Here is a 21,927-nt window from a genome sequence, read left to right on the forward strand (position 1 = left end):
GGCCTTGACACTTCACCTTTAATTCCCGCGCTTTACGATCACTTTGTCTACAACAACACGAGTGTTCATCTGTACAGCTGACAAGTGCTCTCTGATCTTTGTTAAATCATGGCAGTAAGTATAGTTATAGCTAGCACTTCGTTTAGTGTGTTTTGACAGGAAGTTTCACTAATAAGATGTCACCTTACCACGGTCCTGCGATGTCAAGAAATCGCAAACTTATTCTTACTGAGTAAAGCTTGCAGCATGGACCAGCCAGATAGAGTTATTTACGTTTTCGCCTTTGCAAGGTTAACTTCGGATACTTGTTTTTCCCTCAATCGGAATGAATGATGTAGAACAATTTTGGTATAATAGATCGACATCACGGATCAGTTTAGTTATCAACACCCGTGAATCCATGATTTTTATCCAGTGGCGGAGACTCAGTTTTTCCCTAACCAGTACTAGTCGATTGATAGTTCAGCAAGCTAAACGTAGTGTTCCTGCCAAGGCATACACCGACTTGACAGGAACACGACGTTTAGCTTGCTGAACTAGTCGATTTAAAGTGGTTGTGAAAATATTACGCAAGTTCACGTTATTTGTGGATGTTCTAGTTTGTATACAGATATATAATTGAATTTGTTTTTTTAAAAAATAGTTTCAAGAAAAACCCATCAGTTTGTGTATACATGTTTTTCTTTATTATGGACAATGTGTTGACACTTTTTGACGTGCCCGCACCATGAAAGGTTCAGAATCCAGATCGTGATCATATTTTACTTGATTTGTTTCTTAAAAGGGAGATTTAATGTCAACTGTAAAACTACTAACAGTGGAAGCCACTGGCAATGCTTTGTTTCATTTTTGTGATTGATGTACTCTACTTCTACAGGATGAAACCTCTTCCGATCCATTTTCCACTGCTACCAGTCCTTCCCGTCCTTCTCGAGGTCGACGAAGCAGTCGCGGTGATCCCATCACTTCCAGTCCAGGGCGTGATCTGGCACCGTTCGAGGATGAGTCTGAGCTTGGGAATGCTGAGGAGGAAGAAGATGGGGAGGAGTTGTTTGGAGACAATCTGGAAAGGTGACAATGTGTTCTTTCAGTTTCGCCATGGCAACGTGGGCAAAGTTTTTGCAGAAATATTTTTGGCCTTGGAGGGTTACCACATTTGAGTTCGTTTCTTTACCCAGAGATTTGTTTGTATAAGTAGAAAATATGGGAGTGTATTTTGTAAGAAATTCTTGTTAATTACTATTTGAGTATGTTAGAGACATGGAATAGCATTATGGAATGTATCAAGGAGTTTCCTGGTCTTCAACCACGATGACTGTGTTGCTTGGGAAATATGTCTCGCATGTGCACGTATATCATCAGCGAATACCATTTATCTTGGGTTCAAAGTGCTCTTTGCTTGCAAATTGGGAAAAATTCGTGTTCATCATTGCATTAACAGTTGATTACAGGATTGGGTACTTGCTCTCCAATTTCTTTGATTGAAGTTGGAATGACAGAGTCGGTAATGGCTTCAAACTATGCCACTTCAACGTGGTCACAGTTCAGCAGTTCCTATTAACGTTGTTGTAATTTTCCTGCAGGGACTACCAGGCAATCCCTGCCCTTGACCGGTATGACCAGGAGAATATGGACAATGAAGACTACTCGGACATATCAGAGTCACAGCGACAAGCTGCCGAGCGAGAGATCAGACAACGCGAGCGGGAGGAAGGGATTACAGCTGGTCGTATGAGGAGGGGTCTCATATATGGTATGTCAAAATGTGGATTGATTTGGTAAAATTTTGCCAAGAATTTGCATATATTAGTGGATTTAGATTATCGTTCCTAGTTTGCTGATAAAAAAAAACATTGGCAACTGGTACCACTGTGGTCTGCTAGATCAGTGTTCTACCCAGAAACGATCATGATCAAGTAGGAACAAGGCAAAAAACATGGGGTCGTTTTCTTAACTTAATTGTTCTCACTTTGAGAAATATTACAAAACTGAATATGTTGACTGCCTTTCATGAGTATGCTTGTAGTATCAATTCAAGTTAAGTTTGCCAGTACGAGTTATTTCGTAGTTATGTCGGTGATAAATAAACAAGTCTTGCATGTTGACAAAATAGGCACAAGAAACAAACGGCTCCTCATGCTTTTTCTTATGGACAGGAGACCATTGATTCTAGTGCCTGTTTTGCCATTATGTGAAACCTCTTTTAAAATATCACTGATGTGACTTTGAGATAACTCGTAGTGGCAAATTCGAACAGACATTGATACTATGAGTATACTCTTGAGACGCAGTCAATGTGCTAAAACCGGAATTGTCCATGCCAGCAAGTCCTTTTAGAAACAAACATAAAAATCCATACTGTGATAAGTAAACATTTATGGGCTTTCATTTGCAGAGGATTCTGATGATGATGAAGATCGCCCTGCTCGCAAACGTCGAATGGCTGAGAGGGCAGCAGAGGGTGATGTTGATGAGGAAGAGGTATGTGATGTGGAGATTATTGCTTTAAAATGTTGTGTCCGACAGAATTTTTAAGTATGACCTGAAGTTACTGCTCTGATATTAAGGTAATAGTGGTAGGTCTTCTGTATCTGTAGCCAGCCCTTCATACAGGTAGGCTTAGTTTATGGGACAGTCATGTACCTTTGTGTCGTGATTTGTAGTTGATTCTTCTGTCAGACATGTGATGTCCTGGCCAGATGATAGTGTTGGGAATTGGTTTAAATTAAAGCTCACAATTGATAATTGGTTCATTACCAACTAGCGATCATCATTAAAATTAACTTGAATCATTTTCCATATTTTTCTATTCAGGTTGTTGTTGCAGATAAGTATGTCATGTGTTTTATTATATTTAGCAACTGCTGAACATGTTTGTGACTTTTCTAAGATTTAAACAACTTCTAAGCTGTGTTCTTTCATCAAGTATTTCAAACACTAAATCAGTAAGTCCAAAATCATGTTTGATTATGAGAAATTGTGATTGTTTGCATGGTGGTTTGGTCACTGTGACCAGATAAGACTATATTACCTATCACTGTCATTAAACTGAAAAATTGCTGAGTTCAGTGTTCTGATAAAGTTCATCCCTGAACCCATTTTCTATTGTGCTTCTCTTGTCCCAGATGATAGAGAGTATTGAGAACCTTGAAGACATGAAGGGGCACACAGTTAGAGAGTGGGTCACCATGTTGGCTCCAAAGACAGAAATCAAGAACAGGTTTAAGAACTTCCTGCGAACATACGTTGATCAGAAGGGTCACAACGTGTACAGGGAGAAGATCAGACAGATGGTTGAAGGTATGGAATATCATAAAAACATCAATGTATACCAAATAAATCAGCGATAAACCCATAGCAAAGTTTCTCATTTTGAAAAAAGTATTGGAATAAGGAGTTATGTACCTTAGTCTATAGACAGAACTCATTGTTTTAATATTAGTTCCAGCCATTGAAGGAAGCCTTATCGACTAAGACATAATAAAATAATAATAAACATACCCACTGCAAAGTTTCTTGTTCAGAGAAATCATAAGGAGTTAGCTCCTTAGTCTATAAGAGGAACTGATGGTATCAATATTGTTCTCAGCCAACAAGGCAAGCCTGATCATTGACTACAACATGTTGGCATCAGTGGAACAAGTGTTGGCCTACTTTCTGCCCGAGGCACCTGCAGAAATGTTGCAGAACTTTGATGAGGCTGCCAAGGAGGTGGTGTTAAGCATGTACCCCAACTATGAGAGAATAGCAAAGGAAATTCGTGTCAGGATAGCCGAGCTTCCATTGATTGAAGATCTTCGATCCCTCAGGTAGGTTGGACATCTGGTTGATGTCCCTTTTTAAGATAATGCCAAACTTTGTATGCGAAACATATCTGCATGTTGAAGTCAGAAATGTGAAATCTTTTAAACCTTTTTCTACCTGAGTAAAAACCTTTTTGAAGACACTGTTTGCATGGGATTACTTATTCCAGCCTTATAGAGGATACTAAACGACCTTCCGTGTAATACCATTTTTATTAAACAAGTTAATGATTTGGTATCAAACAAGCGAAAGCGAGTTTGATACTAAATCTTTAACAAGTTTAATGAGAATGGTATTTCACGCAAGTGAGTTTAGTATTCTGTTTATTACTCGCCAACATAAATTGACAGAAACTGCGGCGAAATTGCCTATGGTGTGAGGACACTCAGCTTTCAAGTCAAACAAGGTCTAGTAAAATTGCGACATCAACATTAGCATTGTGACGTCACAACTTTGAACCATTTTGACGTCATACGTCAACCGGTATTACACTAGTGAAATATTGAAGTGAAAATATTACACTGCAGTATCTTCAAGGGGCGAGTAATAAAATAACAAAATACGTCTCACCCTGTAAACAGATACTGGTGTTATTTTCATTTATTCAATAAGCAACTCAAGTGTTCATTGTCAGTGGACTGATGTAAGGGAGACAACCCTTGATGTAGACCAAGTTATCAGAGATCATATGGCATATTTAGTGGAATGATTGTTTGAAAGTGTGTGATTAATGACAATAAATACATTTACATGCAGTGGAATTTGATAACTGTGAGATTCAGAGTCAGTCTTTATGTAAGTGTATAAGTTGCAAGTAGAGTGTGTGTGCAAATGAAAAGAAGTCCAAGGTTCATATCTTGATTTAGCATGATGAATATCTGATTTGTTTGCAGACAACTTCACCTGAACCAGTTGATCCGCACCAGTGGCGTGGTGACCAGCACAACTGGCATCCTCCCCCAGCTGAGTGTCATCAAGTACGACTGTAACAAGTGTAACTTCATCCTCGGACCATTCTACCAGACGCAGAACCAGGAGGTCAAGCCAGGATCATGTCCCGAGTGTCAGTCCACTGGACCTTTCGAAATAAACATGGAACAAGTGAGTATGTTTGGTGACACATTTATGAGACATTAAGTCTCTAAAAGTATTCCTAATTTAATCTGTCCCATTTAATTGAAACTTGACCTGTTACAGTACTTGTTTCTTGGTCTGAAAAATGTATGTATTAATGTTAAAATTTAGGAATGTGTATTGTCATTTTTAGCGCATTTATTTTGCTTTTAAAGTTTCGAGTACCCCTTGTCGTGCGGAGGTCACAAGTGAAATGGTTTCATATGCAGATATCACGAGAGGAGTTTGGCATGGTCGCCGAAAGATAAGCCTGATGCATAATGATATGATGGGAATAATGTTTATATGGATTTAAACTAAATTCTCACACTGCATGGTTGAGAGAGAGTGCATGCAGGTGTAATAAAGTTGGAATGTTTCTGGTGGACATAAATTAACAGTCACTTTCATCGATTAACATCTTTGATGACCACACCTTGTGTATCTATATCATCTGTCACAGACCTTGTACAAGAACTACCAGAGGATCACCCTGCAGGAAAGTCCAGGGAAGGTGCCAGCTGGACGTCTGCCAAGATCTAAGGACGCCATCTTGCTTGATGACAATGTCGACACATGCAAGCCTGGTGATGAGATTGTAAGTTTCTCAATGTTACATAACAACACTCTAGTGTGAAGACCAACTGTTGCAACTGGGTGATAAAAATGCTGATTTGAATCAGTCTGCAGCAAACTTAACCAATGGATGGATCAAATCCAGACTCTTATTTTCATTTTTGGCTAGTCCTGCTTGTAAATTGAATCAATGAAAACTGGTTTAGTGTTACAACCCCCAATTCTACGAGTCTGAGAAGACTATCGTTATTTGATTTTTACTTGTCATAATTATTTAACAGTCCTGGGTTTCAGTGATTTCAAAGGCTGCCGTAAATGGTGCAACAGGTGGTTGTTCAGAGATACTGGTGACAGATGAGAACAAAGTCTTAAATCAAATTATTTGACAAATAAACATACTAATCAAGATGGTCATCATGTGTGGCTGTGTGTGACCTTGACCGTTTGTGAACAGATTTCTTTATTCTTTCAGGAACTGACAGGCATATATCACAACAACTATGACGGGTCTCTCAACACAGCCAATGGGTTTCCGGTGTTTGCCACAGTCATACAGGCAAACTATATCACCAAGAAGGACGACAAGATGGCGGCAGCCTGTCTGACAGATGAAGACATCAAAGCCATTGTTGCTCTCTCCAAGGATGAACGAATTGGAGAAAGGGTGAGTGCCAGTCATTGACAGTGTGGCTAGGTTGTTTGGGGAATTTACATCAGCTGGTGGTGTTCAAGATAATTTCATGCAAATTTTGTTCACAAGAAAAGAAATATGCTCCTCCCAGTTTGTCTCAATAACAACATAAGTGCCATTTGTATGTAAATCAGTATGTGTGTATGCCATTGAGGGGTGGTTGGGTAGCCTATTTGGACTCAGTGACATGGATGATGTTGTTTTCCAGAGGGTGAAAATACTTTTAATCCTTTGACATAATCTTCTGTGGTTTAGACTCGTATATTTTCTGACTGCCTCACACTCACATTATGATGAGATGTTATCAAATCTCTTGTCGTAGAATGGCAGAAGTAATGCTGATACAACATAAAACCCAACTGAACCCTCACACCATGGCATTCGTTTTGAACCGTGTGTCATTTTTCAGATTTTTGCCAGTATGGCACCTTCTGTATATGGCCACGAGGAAATCAAGAGAGCCATTGCTCTGGCAATATTTGGCGGTGAGCCCAAGAACCCTGGCGGCAAGCACAAAGTAAGAGGAGACATTAATGTGCTAGCTTGTGGAGACCCAGGCACAGCTAAGTCACAGTTCCTGAAGTATGTGGAGAAAATGGCAGCTCGAGTAGTATTTGCTACAGGACAAGGTGCTTCCGCCGTGGGTTTGACTGCATACGTCCAGAGGAATCCAGTGTCCAAAGAATGGACACTTGAGGCGGGTGCTCTTGTGTTGGCCGATAAGGGAATCTGTCTGATTGACGAGTTTGACAAAGTAAGTGTCTTGACTCTGCTGTAATAATTGTTACGTAGGTGCTTTAAGACATCATCTTATGTATAAAGGGATATTACTTAATGATTTGGGCGTATGTTAATCTGCAATTTATGTGGTATTTTACATGCTTCCCATTGATTTAGCTTTTCTGAACAATTTGTATGCACACATGCATGTTTTTGTGTTGCTGTTTTTTATTAATTCTGGGTTACAGTTGTCAAATATCTGAATCGGCACTGAAGGCTCTTTACAAAAACTGTTGGTGTAACCACAGATTCTTGTTGGAATAGGACTTGAAGATTATGGAAAACAAATATTTCCTCATTGATTTCTATAGTAATGTTTAAAGTCCTCAGCAGCTTTTACATGTAAGTGTGCATGGCTGTTAAGGCATCAGTGAAAACAATAAAAACAGGCTCAACTAGTTTCTTTTCCAAGTACGGGACGCTAAACAGACTGAGCCCCAGTACAGCACAAAAAGTCATGCACTTGAAAATTTGTGTCACTTTCAGCATAAGTTGCCAAGTTAAATGTAGTCAAGTTCGATTACAGGTGGATTAGGGCTGAAACAATTCAATCAGACCTTCTTTCCATATATGACCCTCAATTTGATCATTTTCGATTTGATATGTCAGTCAAGTAAAAACTTCAGATTTCATTTAACTCTCAGAGTCAGCTTTTTAGCATGAAATCCATTGTTGACTTGGCGATGTCGGCTTACAACAGGTCTCTTTGGATCATGACCTGGCATCAACTAATCACGTTTCGCCTTATTCCAGCACTCAAAACTGCTCGAGTTGAGTCATAATTATGTTACGACTTTGTGGAAATAATTTAAACACTTGTTCAAACATCATATCGAAATAGTGCTGCAGGTTATAGAGGGATGGATGAGCCATAGATGGATGTGCATATTAAATCACAAAACAACCTACCCAAAATAATCCCATCACATGTGAGATGGTTCAGTCTGAAGACGTCTTCCAAAAACTCTTCATCTGATTCTTACATGGTGTAGTGAAAGGATTCAACTGTGTGGTGGGTTACCTCCCTTCACTGGGACCTGATTGCATGATATAATGTCTTGTTCTGTGTGTCAGATGAATGATGCTGATCGTACCAGTATTCATGAAGCTATGGAACAGCAGAGTATCTCAATATCCAAGGCTGGCATTGTGACGTCACTTCAAGCAAGATGCACCATCATCGCAGCTGCCAATCCCATCGGTGGACGATACGACCCCTCACTAACATTCTCAGAAAATGTGAGTTTGTATTTCTTGTTGTTCTTTATGATAAGTACACAAGGTCTCAAGAAGAGCTGAAAGCCTGTAGCTCTTGTTCTATATCAGTAAGACTTTGGTTTATGATCATTTCAAGCAAAGAGCATAATGCTTATATTGTTCAGAAACGTCATCCAGATAGGCAAGCATAATTGTGATCCTACAAGTTGGTGTAAGTAATAAGTGAGAAGCAGAAGTTGTTTCCAAATTGTGAGAATGGTGTGAGATCCTGATTAACTAGATGTCGGAAATCCTCAAAGACAATAATGAGTTGTGTGATCCAAGTAAGAGCAATTCATTTATGAGAAGATTATTCTGTAATCACTTAGGAACAAGCAAGATGTTTTTTTGTTTGTTTTATATTAACAGCAACAATTTTGATAATATTGCCTTGATTTTAACAGGTTGACTTGACTGAGCCAATATTGTCCAGATTTGACATCTTGTGTGTAGTTCGAGACACTGTAGATCCAGTGCAGGTAGGTACTGTTGCCAGGCAACCATGTTAACAAATATTGTATATAATAAGTAATGTATTTGATAATGTGTTTGATATATTGGGCCTGTAACCATGGTTTTACACACCTTTCAGAAATAACGTACCTTGAGCCTACATTCGATCTGAAACATGAAATCAGTTGAGACACTACCATAAACTTTGATGTTATATCAGTAATCTTGAATATTAATGTTTCATAAATCTCAAGTTCACATGTACTAGTCCTTGCAGCTTTGGAAATGTCAATGGAAGATTTCTTATTCAGCCAGTCATGTTTCAACACGTACCTGTTTCAGGATGAGCGTCTTGCGAAGTTTGTGACCAGCAGTCATATGAAACACCATCCTAATGCTACAGAACAGACTGAGGACTTGCTGGTAAGTTGCTCATTTCAGATGTGAATGTGAAGCCAAAAAGTTAAGTCCAAAGTGCCATAATTAGCAGAACAGGGATGTATCAGGTAGGCATGTTTGAACATATTAGTTGTCCTCCTTCACACGTTTTGAATGTATGCTAGGGATATAATATTGGACTCTGTACTTGCGTTCGTGCACATCTTTTCCAGAGCAGATCTTTATAAGGAGTCAGTGTTCTTTCAACAAACTTGGCACATAGATAGGTCTGGTGGTGTACCTCTACCTTTTGGTAGTTTTGGACTTCAGAATGAAATATATGTTGCGTTTCTATGGCAACAAGTTTGACTTTGACTGGAATTGGTGGTACTGCTCTTTTCTTGAGCAGAACTTTTAAACCCAGGGATCAACATTAATTTTTATTTCAAGTGTGGCCTTCAGGCACTGTCATGATAATTTAAATATGCCATTTCACTTTTAGGTGTGCCATAAATACATGGTCTATTAAAATGAACTTCAAAACATTACATGAAGTGAATGTGTAAAGATGTAATTGTAACACTCACTAATAAATCATGACAAACAAAACAGTGCTAGGTATGTATTTTTGTTTATTCACTGACTTCAAACTTTGAAAAGACAAAGATGATTAGCTGGGTGTCTGACTTGTACACATTATCATCAGTTATTGTTCAGAATATCACTTCATATCATGAAAAATAATAATTGTCAAATCATTATTTATTGCACTTTCGCAAACACTTCAATTGTGCCATTCAGATTCAAGGGCACGCAGATAAGGATTTACCCATGCCATGTCAATCTTAGCTGTGCCATATGTATGATGGCACTAATAATTTTGATCCTGAAACTGTTTACAGTTTCATCAAATTTCGTACATCCGTATATCTAGTGATGAACGGATACCTCTTGGTAAGGTTGGAATTCTGATACTGTTTTGTGTGCTTCCATGGCAGTAATGAGGTTGGCTTTAACTAAAGTTGGTGGCATTGCTCCTTTCCGGGGCAGAACTTAAAAACTATTCAGTACTCACCTTCCATTTTGCTATATAGATGCCAAAACATTTGATGTAATCAAAACTATAGACATATTCATGAAGAGTCTTTTGCCATTGAGGCGATAGTGATGAGTTTGTATTACTGTTCTAGTTTTGAATCTCAAAGTACTGTGATATATTTGTCGATTTCAGCTATATGGCCATGTTTGTAGTTCACTAAAGTAACGTCAAAGGCAGGACTTTATGCTTTTCATCAACACTTGCACACTACGAAACGTTGTGAAGCGTAGTTAACTCTCTCATTTGCTCATGGGTTCAGGGGCTAGTGGGGTTGTCAGGTGGTTAAAGTGTTTGCTTGTTTGTCACGCTGAAGACCTGGGCTTGATTCCCCACATGGGTACAATGTGTGAAGCCCATTTTTGGTGTCCCCAGTCATGATGTTGCTGGATGTTGCTAGTGGGGTTGTCAGATGGTTAAAGTGTTTGCTTGTTTGTCATGCTGAAGACCTGGGCTTGATTCCCCCCCCTGGGTACAATGTGTGAAGCCCATTTTTGGTGTCCCCAGTCATGATGTTGCTGGATGTTGCTAGTGGGGTTGTCAGGTGGTTAAAGTGTTTGCTTGTTTGTCATGCTGAAGACCTGGGCTTGATTCCCCACATGGGTACAATGTGTGAAGCCCATTTTTGGTGTCCCCAGTCATGATGTTGCTGGATGTTGCTAGTGGGGTTGTCAGGTGGTTAAAGTGTTTGCTTGTTTGTCATGCTGAAGACCTGGGATTGATTCCCCACATGGGTACAATGTGTGAAGCCCATTTTTGGTGTCCCCAGTCATGATGTTGCTGGATGTTGCTAGTGGGGTTGTCAGGTGGTTAAAGTGTTTGCTTGTTTGTCATGCTGAAGACCTGGGCTTGATTCCCCCCCCTGGGTACAATGTGTGAAGCCCATTTTTGGTGTCCCCAGTCATGATGTTGCTGGATGTTGCTAGTGGGGTTGTCAGGTGGTTAAAGTGTTTGCTTGTTTGTCATGCTGAAGACCTGGGCTTGATTCCCCCCCCTGGGTACAATGTGTGAAGCCCATTTTTGGTGTCCCCAGTCGTGATGTTGCTGGATGTTGCTAGTGGGGTTGTCAGGTGGTTAAAGTGTTTGCTTGTTTGTCATGCTGAAGACCTGGGCTTGATTCCCCCCCCTGGGTACAATGTGTGAAGCCCATTTTTGGTGTCCCCAGTCATGATGTTGCTGGATGTTGCTAGTGGGGTTGTCAGGTGGTTAAAGTGTTTGCTTGTTTGTCATGCTGAAGACCTGGGCTTGATTCCCCACATGGGTACAATGTGTGAAGCCCATTTTTGGTGTCCCCAGTCGTGATGTTGCTAGAATATTGCTGAAATCTGTGTAAATGCTTTCATCATTCAGGGGCACTAAGGCTGCCTGGTCACAGCATTTACTACAGCTTGAATTTATGAAAAATTTGTTTAAGAAAATTTGTTGGGAATTCGTACAGTCATCACAAAGTAACCAAAGTACAATACCTTGCACCACATGTTAATGTTGGTCTGTGAAGATGATGAAAGAATGACTTGCTGTTCGCAGGATAACTTAAACAACACTGGCATAGAACCCATCCCCCAGGAGTTGTTGAAGAAGTATGTGATTTACGCCAAGGAGAAGGTCCATCCCAAACTCCATAACATGGACCAAGACAAGGTGGCCAAGATGTACGCTGACCTGCGACGGGAATCAATGGTGGGTAGAAGCCTGTTGTGTTTCTTATTTGGGAAACTGGTCATATCCATTCCTATTAATATTTGACAGTATTGTAGTGCCAGGCCATTGTGGTGGTAAATAACACACTCAGTGTAGTCAACACATAGAATGGATAAACTTGGTCATTGTGTCAGTGAATCAACATCCGATTGTTTTCCTGAGGGGTAAAGTACAGACCACCGCTTTTATTCTACTAATTTTAACTTTAAACTGTGCCAATACGATTCCACTAGAAATCCTACGATATTCATTAATGTTCGGGTATATAGACAAAAATATGTATTTTCAACGATGAAATACATTTTCGGAGTTCACATACCTTCCATTCGTCAAATTTAATGACATATTTGAACTGCAAGGATTGCAAGTAACAAACGTAATTTCAGCGAAGCTGATTTCAATACCTTTGCGATTTGAATACCTTTCTACCTTTCTACCACATGACCATTTTTTCCCAGAATCCATCGTGATTTTGTTTATTTATTGACTACTAATTTTATGGTCAAACTACTAAGTTCGAATGTTGAAACTAGTTTTTGCAACAGTTTAGGGTTGCCATCTCTGCGAGTAACTCTAAACGCACTCATTGAGGGGGTATCATGTTCATTGTAACTTGCAGAGGTAGTAGTAGTGCAAGAACTCAGTTGAAATCAGGGATGGAATTTAACAAGGAAGGACTAACTGAATAGTGGACACTCGGACATGCCTAAATACGTTTGAATCCTGGGCTTAGATTTTTGAAGCTCTCTTAAGGCTAAGATAGTCATAAGGTAATGTTAATGAATGGTACTTATGACTATCTTGGCACTAAGCGAGCTTCGAAAATCTAGGCGCTAGACCCTAAGATGCCTTTACCATTAATGTAACTGGTTGGCGCTTATTTTCCATCTGGGAGGTGAAGTGACAAGTAATCTGTTGTAAGATGTGTCTGAGTAAATCGATTGGTTAGATCCTGTGACATTGTTGATTGAATGTTGTGTCTGACTAATATTGTTTCTACTACCTGGACTAGTCTTGCTTTAACTGCCTGACGACTGTTTGACTTAAAACTTTAAGTGCTGTATGATAAGGCAGCAGTGATATGATTCGATTCATCGAAAAACAAATTTGACTCTCCGTGGCCATTATCACCATTTTGATTCGATATTTGAATACCTATTTAAGTTGTTTCCACTCGGCCAGCGTAATATTTATTCCCAATTTGAGTGGTTTTGAGTGCTGAAGTAAGGTAAAATGTGATTGGTTGACTCCAGGCTTTATGTAAAAATGACAGTTGTTGCTAGGTGACATCACCAAACTGATAATAGATTTTATGATAAGAAATCTACTCTGCGCGTGAAATGAATTCTGTCATATTTACTTGTATGCTGAATCAAATCGAAAATGATCAAATCAAGAGTCCAGAATAAAAAATCTAATTGAATCAAGGTCTGGGTGCATTGTTGCATCAGGAGTAAACCTTTCTACATCACTGGGCTTGGTTAGGGCTAAGATAGTTTAAGCGTCATACATTCACATTAACTTACGACTCTCTTTGCTCTAAGAGAGCTTAAAAAATCTAGGTCCTGGTACTCCAGCTTTGTGTGGACCTAAGATTGTGTAGGTTGAAAAGTACTTGGTAACATCTCAAATGCTGACCATCTTTGCCATTGTGAACATTTCAGCCCTCCTTCGTACCTGGATAATGTATGCGTTGATGGAAAGGAAGCTTCAGCTTGTGTGAGACAACTTACTTACTTCCTCCATGTTACAGGCAACTGGTAGCATCCCCATCACGGTGCGTCACATCGAGTCCATGATCCGTATGGCCGAGGCCCATGCCAGGATGCACCTGCGTGACTACGTCAACGAGGACGACGTCAACATGGCCATTCGTATCATGTTGGAGAGCTTCATCAGCACCCAGAAGTTCAGTGTTATGAGAAGCATGAGAAAGGTAATGGTTTAAGACTGAATCTTCTGTTCACAGTGGGGCTTACAGTCATATGTAGTTATAGTGAAGAAATCACTAATTTTAGTTGCTTTCACAACCATAGGTAATGTGTATTTCAACTAAAATATTCAGCAAACTGATTAGTAGAAAACCGTTCATTTCTGTCGGTTTCTTGTTGATTTCAAACTTTTGAGTTAGTTGGTAAGGATAAACGTTCAGATTAATAGTTACTTCCCTTGGATTTGAGAATGCAAGCAGTACTTAATGTCGATATCAGTGATGAAAAGAAGGATGTTACACATCCTGTAATGTGGATTATTGTGTGACTGCCTTTACTGGTAACTGCTAGTTTTTCAAGATCAGGGTAAAGTTACTTTTCAGTAACACTTGTTTGTCATTAGTGGCGACTAAGAGGATCGAGTGGTGAGGCTTGCTGACTTTGTTTACACGTGTAAGTGTACAGCAGCTGTGTAGATTGATGCTCATGATGTTGATTGCTGGATTGTCTGGACACAATTTGGAAACAATTTACAATTTACACATATTTGGAATATTGATGAATTGGATGTTATCAACCAAAAATGCTAGGTTCCACCAGGGTAGTGTATATCCTTCTGTTTTCTTCTGCAGACGTTCGGGCGCTACCTCTCCTTCAGGAAAGACAACAATGAACTGCTTCTATTCATCTTGAAGCAGATTGCACAGGATCAGATGGCATTCCAGCGAAACCGATACGGCATGGAACAAGATTCGCTAGAGATATCTGAGAAGGATCTGGCAGATAAGGTTAGTCAAGTCATCACTAGTTTCACCTCAGTGTGTTGGGGACTTTATATGAATACTTGAAAAGTAATTTCCCCCAAATCTGGGTTGACAAACCTTAGCTGTGACCACAATCTTTCCTGATTGTCTACTGTGAAAATGCGGAGCCAGCAAAAGGAGCTGAATTATCGGGCCGAGCTATAGATGCAGCCAGGATATATGTGGAGATAAACTTTAGAGATCTTCAAGGATGTACCTTTCCTCAAATCCAAAGATTTTCTCATTGGTTTCTGTCTAAGTAACTGTGTAAAGTGGCTTTCAGTCGTCCTGAAAACATTTGTTGATTTTAAATAATGTTCTCAAACATTTCCAATTTCAGGCACGACAGATCAACATTCACAACTTGACCTCCTTCTACGACAGTGACCTCTTCAAGATAAACCATTTTTCACATGATACCAAGCGCAAGGTCATCATACAAAGTTTTTGAAGAAGTGATTTTGCAGCTGAACACCAACCTACACTGGAAGAAAAGTGATGTGTATAAATGCTGATTTCTAGAAGATGAAGTCATTTCAGCACAAAAAGGACATTCTCATGTTCATCCTTGATAACCAAGTGCAAATCTCGATTGGTTTACCGAGAAAATGAGACCTCATATTGGTGTCTGACGTGGTCTTTCATCATTCTGTCTACCCATAGAGGGCTTTAGGCATCCTTTGACACAGCTGAAAACTTCAGAGTACTGTGCACATCTGTGCTTAGACATGGATGGTGAGCAAATATGGAGGGAAAACAGGACTAAACTGAACATTTCTTTGAATGTTTATTATGTACAAATGTAAGTTTGAAAGGTGTATAGTACTGCTTGTACATTTTGTAAATGTATGTGACCTGGAGGATGAATTGTCTGTTTGACTTGTAAATAAATTGAATAACAAAACAGTCCGTCTTTGTTTTTGTGACATAAAAGCGGAGACGCCATGTTCAGTTAGCCTCTGTGTGAAAGCAGGGTTGTCTTCTGTAATCGGTGATAAGCTTAGTTTTGGTGTACTGCTCTTGCAGGAAGAATGCTGTTAGGTGCAAATGATACTCTTGTGACATGCAATGTACCCATTTAACTTTGCCCAGTTTGAAATCAAGTTTAGATGTGTGAATGTTCCAAGGTTCAGACTATTCACAAACAATTTTATTAGACTCCAGTGTGACTTGATGAAAGAAACCACAAAAGGGCTTCACAGGTGCACCTCCACATTGGGACTTGAACCGAGGGTCTTCATCCTGACCAGAAGGCTTTAACCACTATCCTACCCCACTGCCACAACAATCACAAGAGAATGAGATATTCATTAGATGAGGGATGTGACATGTTACACTTAATATCCAACACACAAAAGTCAGCTGCCTAACTTTTGAAGCCACTGATACGATCAAAGTGGTATTTTGTAATCATGCCCAAAAGAGTGCCTTGGAGAGAGATGTAATTTGTCCTGCTACAGGGAATGTCCGTGTAGTATAATGAGCACCTCCTTCAGTCATGAGTAAAGGATGATGTCACTTTGAGATATATTTTGAAATACGAGTGTCTTGATTTTTATGACGATGACTGGAATTGAACCACAGTTCTTTGTTGACAATCTTTTATGCGTACACTCTATTTGTAATGCTCTAAGAACTTCTGGAAGAACTGGCGTGCTTCGCTGCTGGAGAGTCGAACCTCTGGATCGATGTTCCAACACTTCACAATCAGTATGTGCCATTGTTCTGGGGGTTTACAGATCATGGACATGGATGGACGGAGTCCTTTCTCAATGGCCCGCTCGAACGTTGTGAACAGCTGCCCCTTAATGTGGTTGGCCGCGTCCTGGCCGTACCACATCTCCCACGTGATGATGCCAAAACTGTACATGTCCGCCTTCACGTCATAGCGACCCTTCTGTAGAAGCACTTCCGGTGCCATGTACACTGGACTTCCGGCGATTGTACCGGAGATGTCGTGAACACGTTTGGCCAGTCCCACGTCCGTTAATTTAACGACATCGTCTGCGTCAAGCTGCAATCAAAGCAATTTTTCTGTAAGATTTGTGGTCTGTCGCTGAAGGCTAAGAGTCAGTACGCTTTGTTAAGAACGATTTGTAAAGGGGTTCATTTGTTTCACGCAGTGCCATCTTGGTAGTGACCGATCTAATCGAGGCAGTATTGAATAAACCATGTTTCGTTGGTCAAAATCTGAAAAAGGAGTCGGTTCTAAATTATTACCATTGATTTTAACATCCCACCGCCATATGATGGTATAATATCTTCAGTTTAAAAATCACTGACGACAGACCTAACCATAGTGAGATAGGATTGCAGCCATTGTTTCTGGATGCCTGAGAAATCCTTTGCACAGCCAGTTGTGACACCTTACACGAGTCGCCCCTTTCTGGGCTTCCCGTTATGGTCTGTTTGGGTCAAAAGCGCCCGATGAGTAGCAAACTCGAAAACTAATTAAGATTATAATTCTCAACGAAACGCTGACCCTAGTCAAAACATCAGACCAAATCAGTGCGATTTTTATTGCAAAATTTATGAAAATGTTGAAAGCAAACTATTATTACACTTTTGACACAGTTCACTATATGTTACGAGGGATTAGTGCGAAGGGCAGGGATAGTCCCACGCATTATTGTGAACTGATATATATTGCAATTCATGGCCTGCTTCTGAGCCAAACGACAAGCATGGGTTGCTTAAGACCAATTCGAACCCGGACCCGGGTGTGCTCTTAAGAGAAAACTTTACCAATATATTATCTGGCTTCAAGTCTCGATGGACGAGGCCCTTCTTGTGGAGGTACTCCAGGCCACAGAGTATCTGTTCCGCGAACACAGCTACCTTCTTCATGGCGTCTATCTGGGATTCCGTGTCGGCCTCGTATTTAGAGGGGCTTCGAGCTTGTTTTCCTACAAACTTTGCCATAAGGGTGTTGGGGCAGTATTCCAGGACCATGACCCACTTCATTTCACGGCCGCTGACCTGTCTGGACGCCCCATAGTAGGTCACAACGTTGCGGTGTTTCAAATCCCTGTGAAAAAAATAATGCATACATACAATAACAGTATTAAAGCAGAACTGAAACTAAGTAAGATCCCTTGTATTGTCGTGACCTGCAATTTTATGCCCCGCGTCTGGTGGATGTCCGTTGTAACCTGGATGGATAAAGGACAATTATTTGGTTCCTTGTACGCCCAGGGGACGAGACCCAGAATGGCCAACTGACGCCAGAGGTTTGTTTTTTAACACTGCAGTCCCGCAATACGCATGTCGGTGGTCTGGAAATAATCGACTATGGATCAGAACTTCCAGTGTTTAACGTATACGACAGTTGTCATACCTGTGACATCACGAGCATCAATTATGATATGGTGACCTGCATGAATCAAGTCAGCGAATTGACCTTGCAGTCAATGACCTTCACCTTAGCGTATTGTCCTCGAGCAGGACGTCCGTAACGTTTGTAATGTCCAGAGGTTCCTTGCAGACCTTGAGAGCAACTGGAATGTCACCTTCGGTTGTGGAAAGGCGCGAGTAGTAGACGTTAGCGAAGCTTCCTCGACCAATGGGGTTCTCTGTCGCATTCTTATTAAGTTCTTCGAAAGCATAGTTGAATTTCATGAGTTTCCTCGCGAAGAACATGTCCAGATACCCTTGCAGGTCCTCAGCTTCTTCGATGAATTTAGGGTACATATTCATCAGATTTGCCTGTCCGTGGTCAACTTCTCTTGTCAGTGAAGTCATTAACTGGCGGTCAGCTCGTAGAAACTCCGGAAGCATCTTTCCAATCTGGAAAATAAACCAATAAATAAATAAACAAATACCCGAAATAACATTAAAACAGCATTATAAAACCGTAACTGATGTAGACCTAAATTGATTATAAACGTCTGTCATACTCCGCTTTAAACAGTATCTGAGTTCGCCTTCACAAAAATGCCAAAATAGGCTTTACCACATTTTATGCATGTGGAAAATCAAAACTGGGTCTTTGACGTAATGAGCGAGTTCTTTAACCAGTAGGCTAACCAACGACTAGAACTGGTCTTCAGCATACCATGCCTGTAGGTAGGTTCAGGTTCAGTCAACACTTCACCAAGAACGGGTAAACCATAGCATAGGTTAGATTCGCTACTTCATGACTGGCAATGTGTGTTCTTACTCTGTCAATATTCTTGGCAAAACGCTCGAAGAACTTCTCCACCGCCGTCAGAACGTTCTTCTCCGTCAGTCCGTCCAGGAACATCTTCGAGGCGTCTTGCATCACCTGCGGGGCATTGCTGGAGCTGTAGGTCTTGAAAAGCGCTCGGACTTTACTGGATCTTGTGTCTAATGAGAAGGCACTCCCAACCGCAGCTCCTAAGCTCATAAAACCCTCTGTTTTACCGCCAGTCTTCTTATCCGCCTTCTTCCATACTTTCGTGATCGGGGCCCGGGTTCTGAGGGAATTCTGAAGATCTACCATTGTCCTCACGTCTTCACCAAGAAACACTCCTAAAAATATCAGATGTCAGTTAGGTATCGGCGGACGCCTTGATATAGGATACCTCAACAAAACGCAGGTTACATTAATAAGAAAGTATTTTCAACCAAACAATGACACCCAACCCGAATACAGGATAACATAGCAAAGCACAGGATTTCTAAACTCAACAGAATGCATCTTGATGAATCACAGGATACCTTAACAAAAGTCAGGGCTATCTTTAAAAGATAAACCCATGATATCTTAGCAAAACGTGATAACTTAGCAAACCACAAGTGATCTGAAAATATTTCACGGGATATTTTTAGCAAGTCACAGGATACCTAAACAAAACATGAGGTACCTGAACAAAACACAGGCTACATCAATCAAACATAGGGCTCCTGAACAAAACACAGGGTATCTGAACAAAACACAGGATACCTGAACAAAGCACAGAATACCTGAACACATCACGGGGTACCTACACAAATTACAGGGTATCATAACAAAATATAGGTACCTCCAGTTTTAATATATAATATAAAATACAATGCCATAGTCGAACAAACCTCTATAAACAGCGAACCCTGGATCTCACTATCCAGTGATTGACGGGGTTCGATATCATTCTAATCACCCTAATCCCAAAGTAAGGTGACTCTATCCTCATGGTCGCTTCGTAGAACAGGCACGGGTAACAACAGGTACCATCTTGGTGCGTGGGGTGGCGGGGTAGCCTAGTGGTTAAAGCGTTCACGTGTCACGCCGAAGACCCGGGCTCGATTGCCTACATGTGTACAATAAGTGAATCCTATTTCTATTGTCCCCGCCGTGATATTGCTGGAATATTGCTAAAAGCGGCGCAAAACTAATCTCGCTCACTCACTCTTGGAGCGTCTGACACGACAGAGGACTGAAACCCCGCTCTTAGACGCCCAGACGCTTAGTCCATGATACGATGGGGGGAAAGACCGTCCTCACAGTTACGGTTAGTTACATGTTAGTTACAGTGTGTCACAGTATGCTTTTCGTAATGCAAGCTCTCCATGGTTAAAAGAACCCGAGTATTGGTATGGCACCAGGCAGGGAAATAACTAGTACCGTATTAAAATTTCCTTTGTGTTATAGGTCATACACTTCTAGTGGTACAACATCATCTGGAAACGGACGAGTAATTCAGTTATCGCGGGGCATTTTAGTTGGCCAGTCTACGAATTTATAGTTCTAGTTGTATAACATCATGGTGAAACCCGTTGGTATGGCACTGGCAGAGCATGGGTTATCATTAGGTAGAAATATTTAAGAATAAATCTTGGAAGTACTTCTTAGACAATGGATCTACCCGCACGCCTGGACAGTGAATGGGTGGAGTGGCGCTTAACGCCGCTTTGAACAGTATTATAGCTATGTATATGGGTTATTAAGACTGCAATTTCAAGTAACCCGTGAAGATCAATATCAGTCTTCAGTAACCCATGCTTGTCTTCAGGTGCGACTAACAGATCGGGTGGTCAGACTATCTGACACGGTTGACACACGTCATCAGATCGTTGCTCATGATGCTGACCACTCTATTGCCTGGTGTAGACGATTATTTACAAAGCGCCTGCACATAGATGATTATTGCTGAGTGTGGGGTTAGAAACAAAGTAACCAAGAACTGAAAATATGATATACGATACCTTCAATCTGTTTGGCCTGGTCTTCAAACAGTTCCACATCCTGTTTAAACTTCTTGATGATGCTGGTCCTGACGTTTCCCACGACGTTCCTGCTGCGGTCCCACTTGTCCACGATGTCCTGGACGCGGCTGGATATCCGGGTGGACGCCTCCGCTGCAACCTTCTTCCAGTTGTCGGGGCGTGGACAGAGGTCTGAGTCCCACACCACCAGGTCCCGTCGGCTGTTGGTGTTCAACAACTGGAACAGCAACAACAACATTGACCCTGTTGTCACTGTAACCCCGGTCAGTAATTATAGGGTAACGTTAACCCTGTTTAGGAAGATGGTAACATGATCGTCTGTCATAATAGTAACAAAGATTTTGTTTATCGGGATATCTGTTTGTATAGTTTGTGGAATGATCCTGTATAAATGGACGGTAACATTAACACTGTTTTCTGGGATGGTAACTTTGTTCTACTTTCTAAGGATTGTAGGGCGAGGAGGCCTAGTGGTTAAAACGTTCGCTCGTCACGCCGAAGATCAGTGTTTGATTCCCCACATGTTTACAAAACGTTACGCCCGTTCCTGGTGTCCGGGGCCGCGATATCGCTAGAGGCGGCGTAAAACCAAACTCACTCACTATAAGGATTGTAGACTGATCCTGCTCATAAGGATGACAACATAAATCTTGAATTTTAGGATATTAAGACAGATCCCGCTTATACAGATGGTACACTGTTCCTCCATATAAGGTGATCAGCATGAACCCCACAGTGTAGTGTAGCTCCCCATAAGTTTGGGCATTGCTGCGGACACGCATAATGTAGCCTTGTAGAACGTCACCTTGATGACGCTGTCTGTGATGTCCTCCACGGCGTTCCTGACATCCCTCCTCATGTTCTTGATCCTGCTCTCGGCCCGAGTCTCCAGCTGCTCTATCTGGGCGCACACAGACCTGTACATGGACTCCTTTTCCTCCACCGTTCGCGCGTCCAGCTGCTTCGACACCTTCAGGGAGTACAGCGCCCGCTTTAGTATGATGGACAACCATCTGCATCAACAGAAGGAGCAGCGGTCACCCTGGTATTGAGGCACATGCTAGGGTACTGGGTTCTGCTTTATCCTCGCTATAGGGTTACAACGGGCAGTGTTAACTCTGGTGTAGGGGTACGTACTGGGGTACAGGATGCAGTCTCAACCGTAGTGTAGGGTAC

The 21,927-nt window shown here is 41.1% G+C and overlaps 2 protein-coding genes across 2 annotated transcripts in view; one reads left to right on the top strand and one right to left on the bottom strand.

Annotated features, from left to right (window-relative positions):
- LOC137295543 (DNA replication licensing factor mcm2-like) lies at window positions 1-15,487 on the top strand. The gene is made up of 17 exons (XM_067826928.1): window positions 1-114; window positions 878-1,071; window positions 1,584-1,753; window positions 2,396-2,481; window positions 3,126-3,300; window positions 3,590-3,809; window positions 4,698-4,905; window positions 5,381-5,515; window positions 5,966-6,157; window positions 6,594-6,938; window positions 8,039-8,203; window positions 8,626-8,700; window positions 9,017-9,097; window positions 11,676-11,828; window positions 13,603-13,785; window positions 14,413-14,568; window positions 14,924-15,487. Exons 1-17 carry the CDS (start codon window positions 109-111, stop codon window positions 15,032-15,034), a joined length of 2,655 nt encoding a protein of 884 aa, XP_067683029.1. The 5' UTR covers window positions 1-108; the 3' UTR covers window positions 15,035-15,487.
- The window catches only part of LOC137295542 (dual serine/threonine and tyrosine protein kinase-like), a 20,452-nt gene continuing 13,878 nt past the window's right edge, over window positions 15,354-21,927 (bottom strand). The window contains exons 7-12 of the mRNA XM_067826927.1: window positions 21,557-21,764; window positions 20,731-20,968; window positions 18,743-19,074; window positions 18,005-18,369; window positions 17,329-17,611; window positions 15,354-16,597 (exon numbers count right to left, since the gene is read on the bottom strand). Of these exons, the coding sequence (XP_067683028.1) occupies window positions 16,199-16,597; window positions 17,329-17,611; window positions 18,005-18,369; window positions 18,743-19,074; window positions 20,731-20,968; window positions 21,557-21,764 (1,825 nt within the window). The 3' untranslated portion in view covers window positions 15,354-16,198. The remainder of the gene's footprint in view (window positions 16,598-17,328; window positions 17,612-18,004; window positions 18,370-18,742; window positions 19,075-20,730; window positions 20,969-21,556; window positions 21,765-21,927) is intronic.

This window comes from Haliotis asinina, chromosome 9 (genome assembly GCF_037392515.1).
Source record: "Haliotis asinina isolate JCU_RB_2024 chromosome 9, JCU_Hal_asi_v2, whole genome shotgun sequence".
NCBI classification, from domain to species: domain Eukaryota; kingdom Metazoa; phylum Mollusca; class Gastropoda; order Lepetellida; family Haliotidae; genus Haliotis; species Haliotis asinina.

Bases quoted from the DNA above. Each gene is read 5' to 3' on its own strand.
- LOC137295543 (XM_067826928.1), top strand. The intron at 11,829-13,602 runs GTGGGTAGAAGC...TCCATGTTACAG, and splicing joins ACCTGCGACGGGAATCAATG to GCAACTGGTAGCATCCCCAT. The intron at 14,569-14,923 runs GTTAGTCAAGTC...TTCCAATTTCAG, and splicing joins AGAAGGATCTGGCAGATAAG to GCACGACAGATCAACATTCA.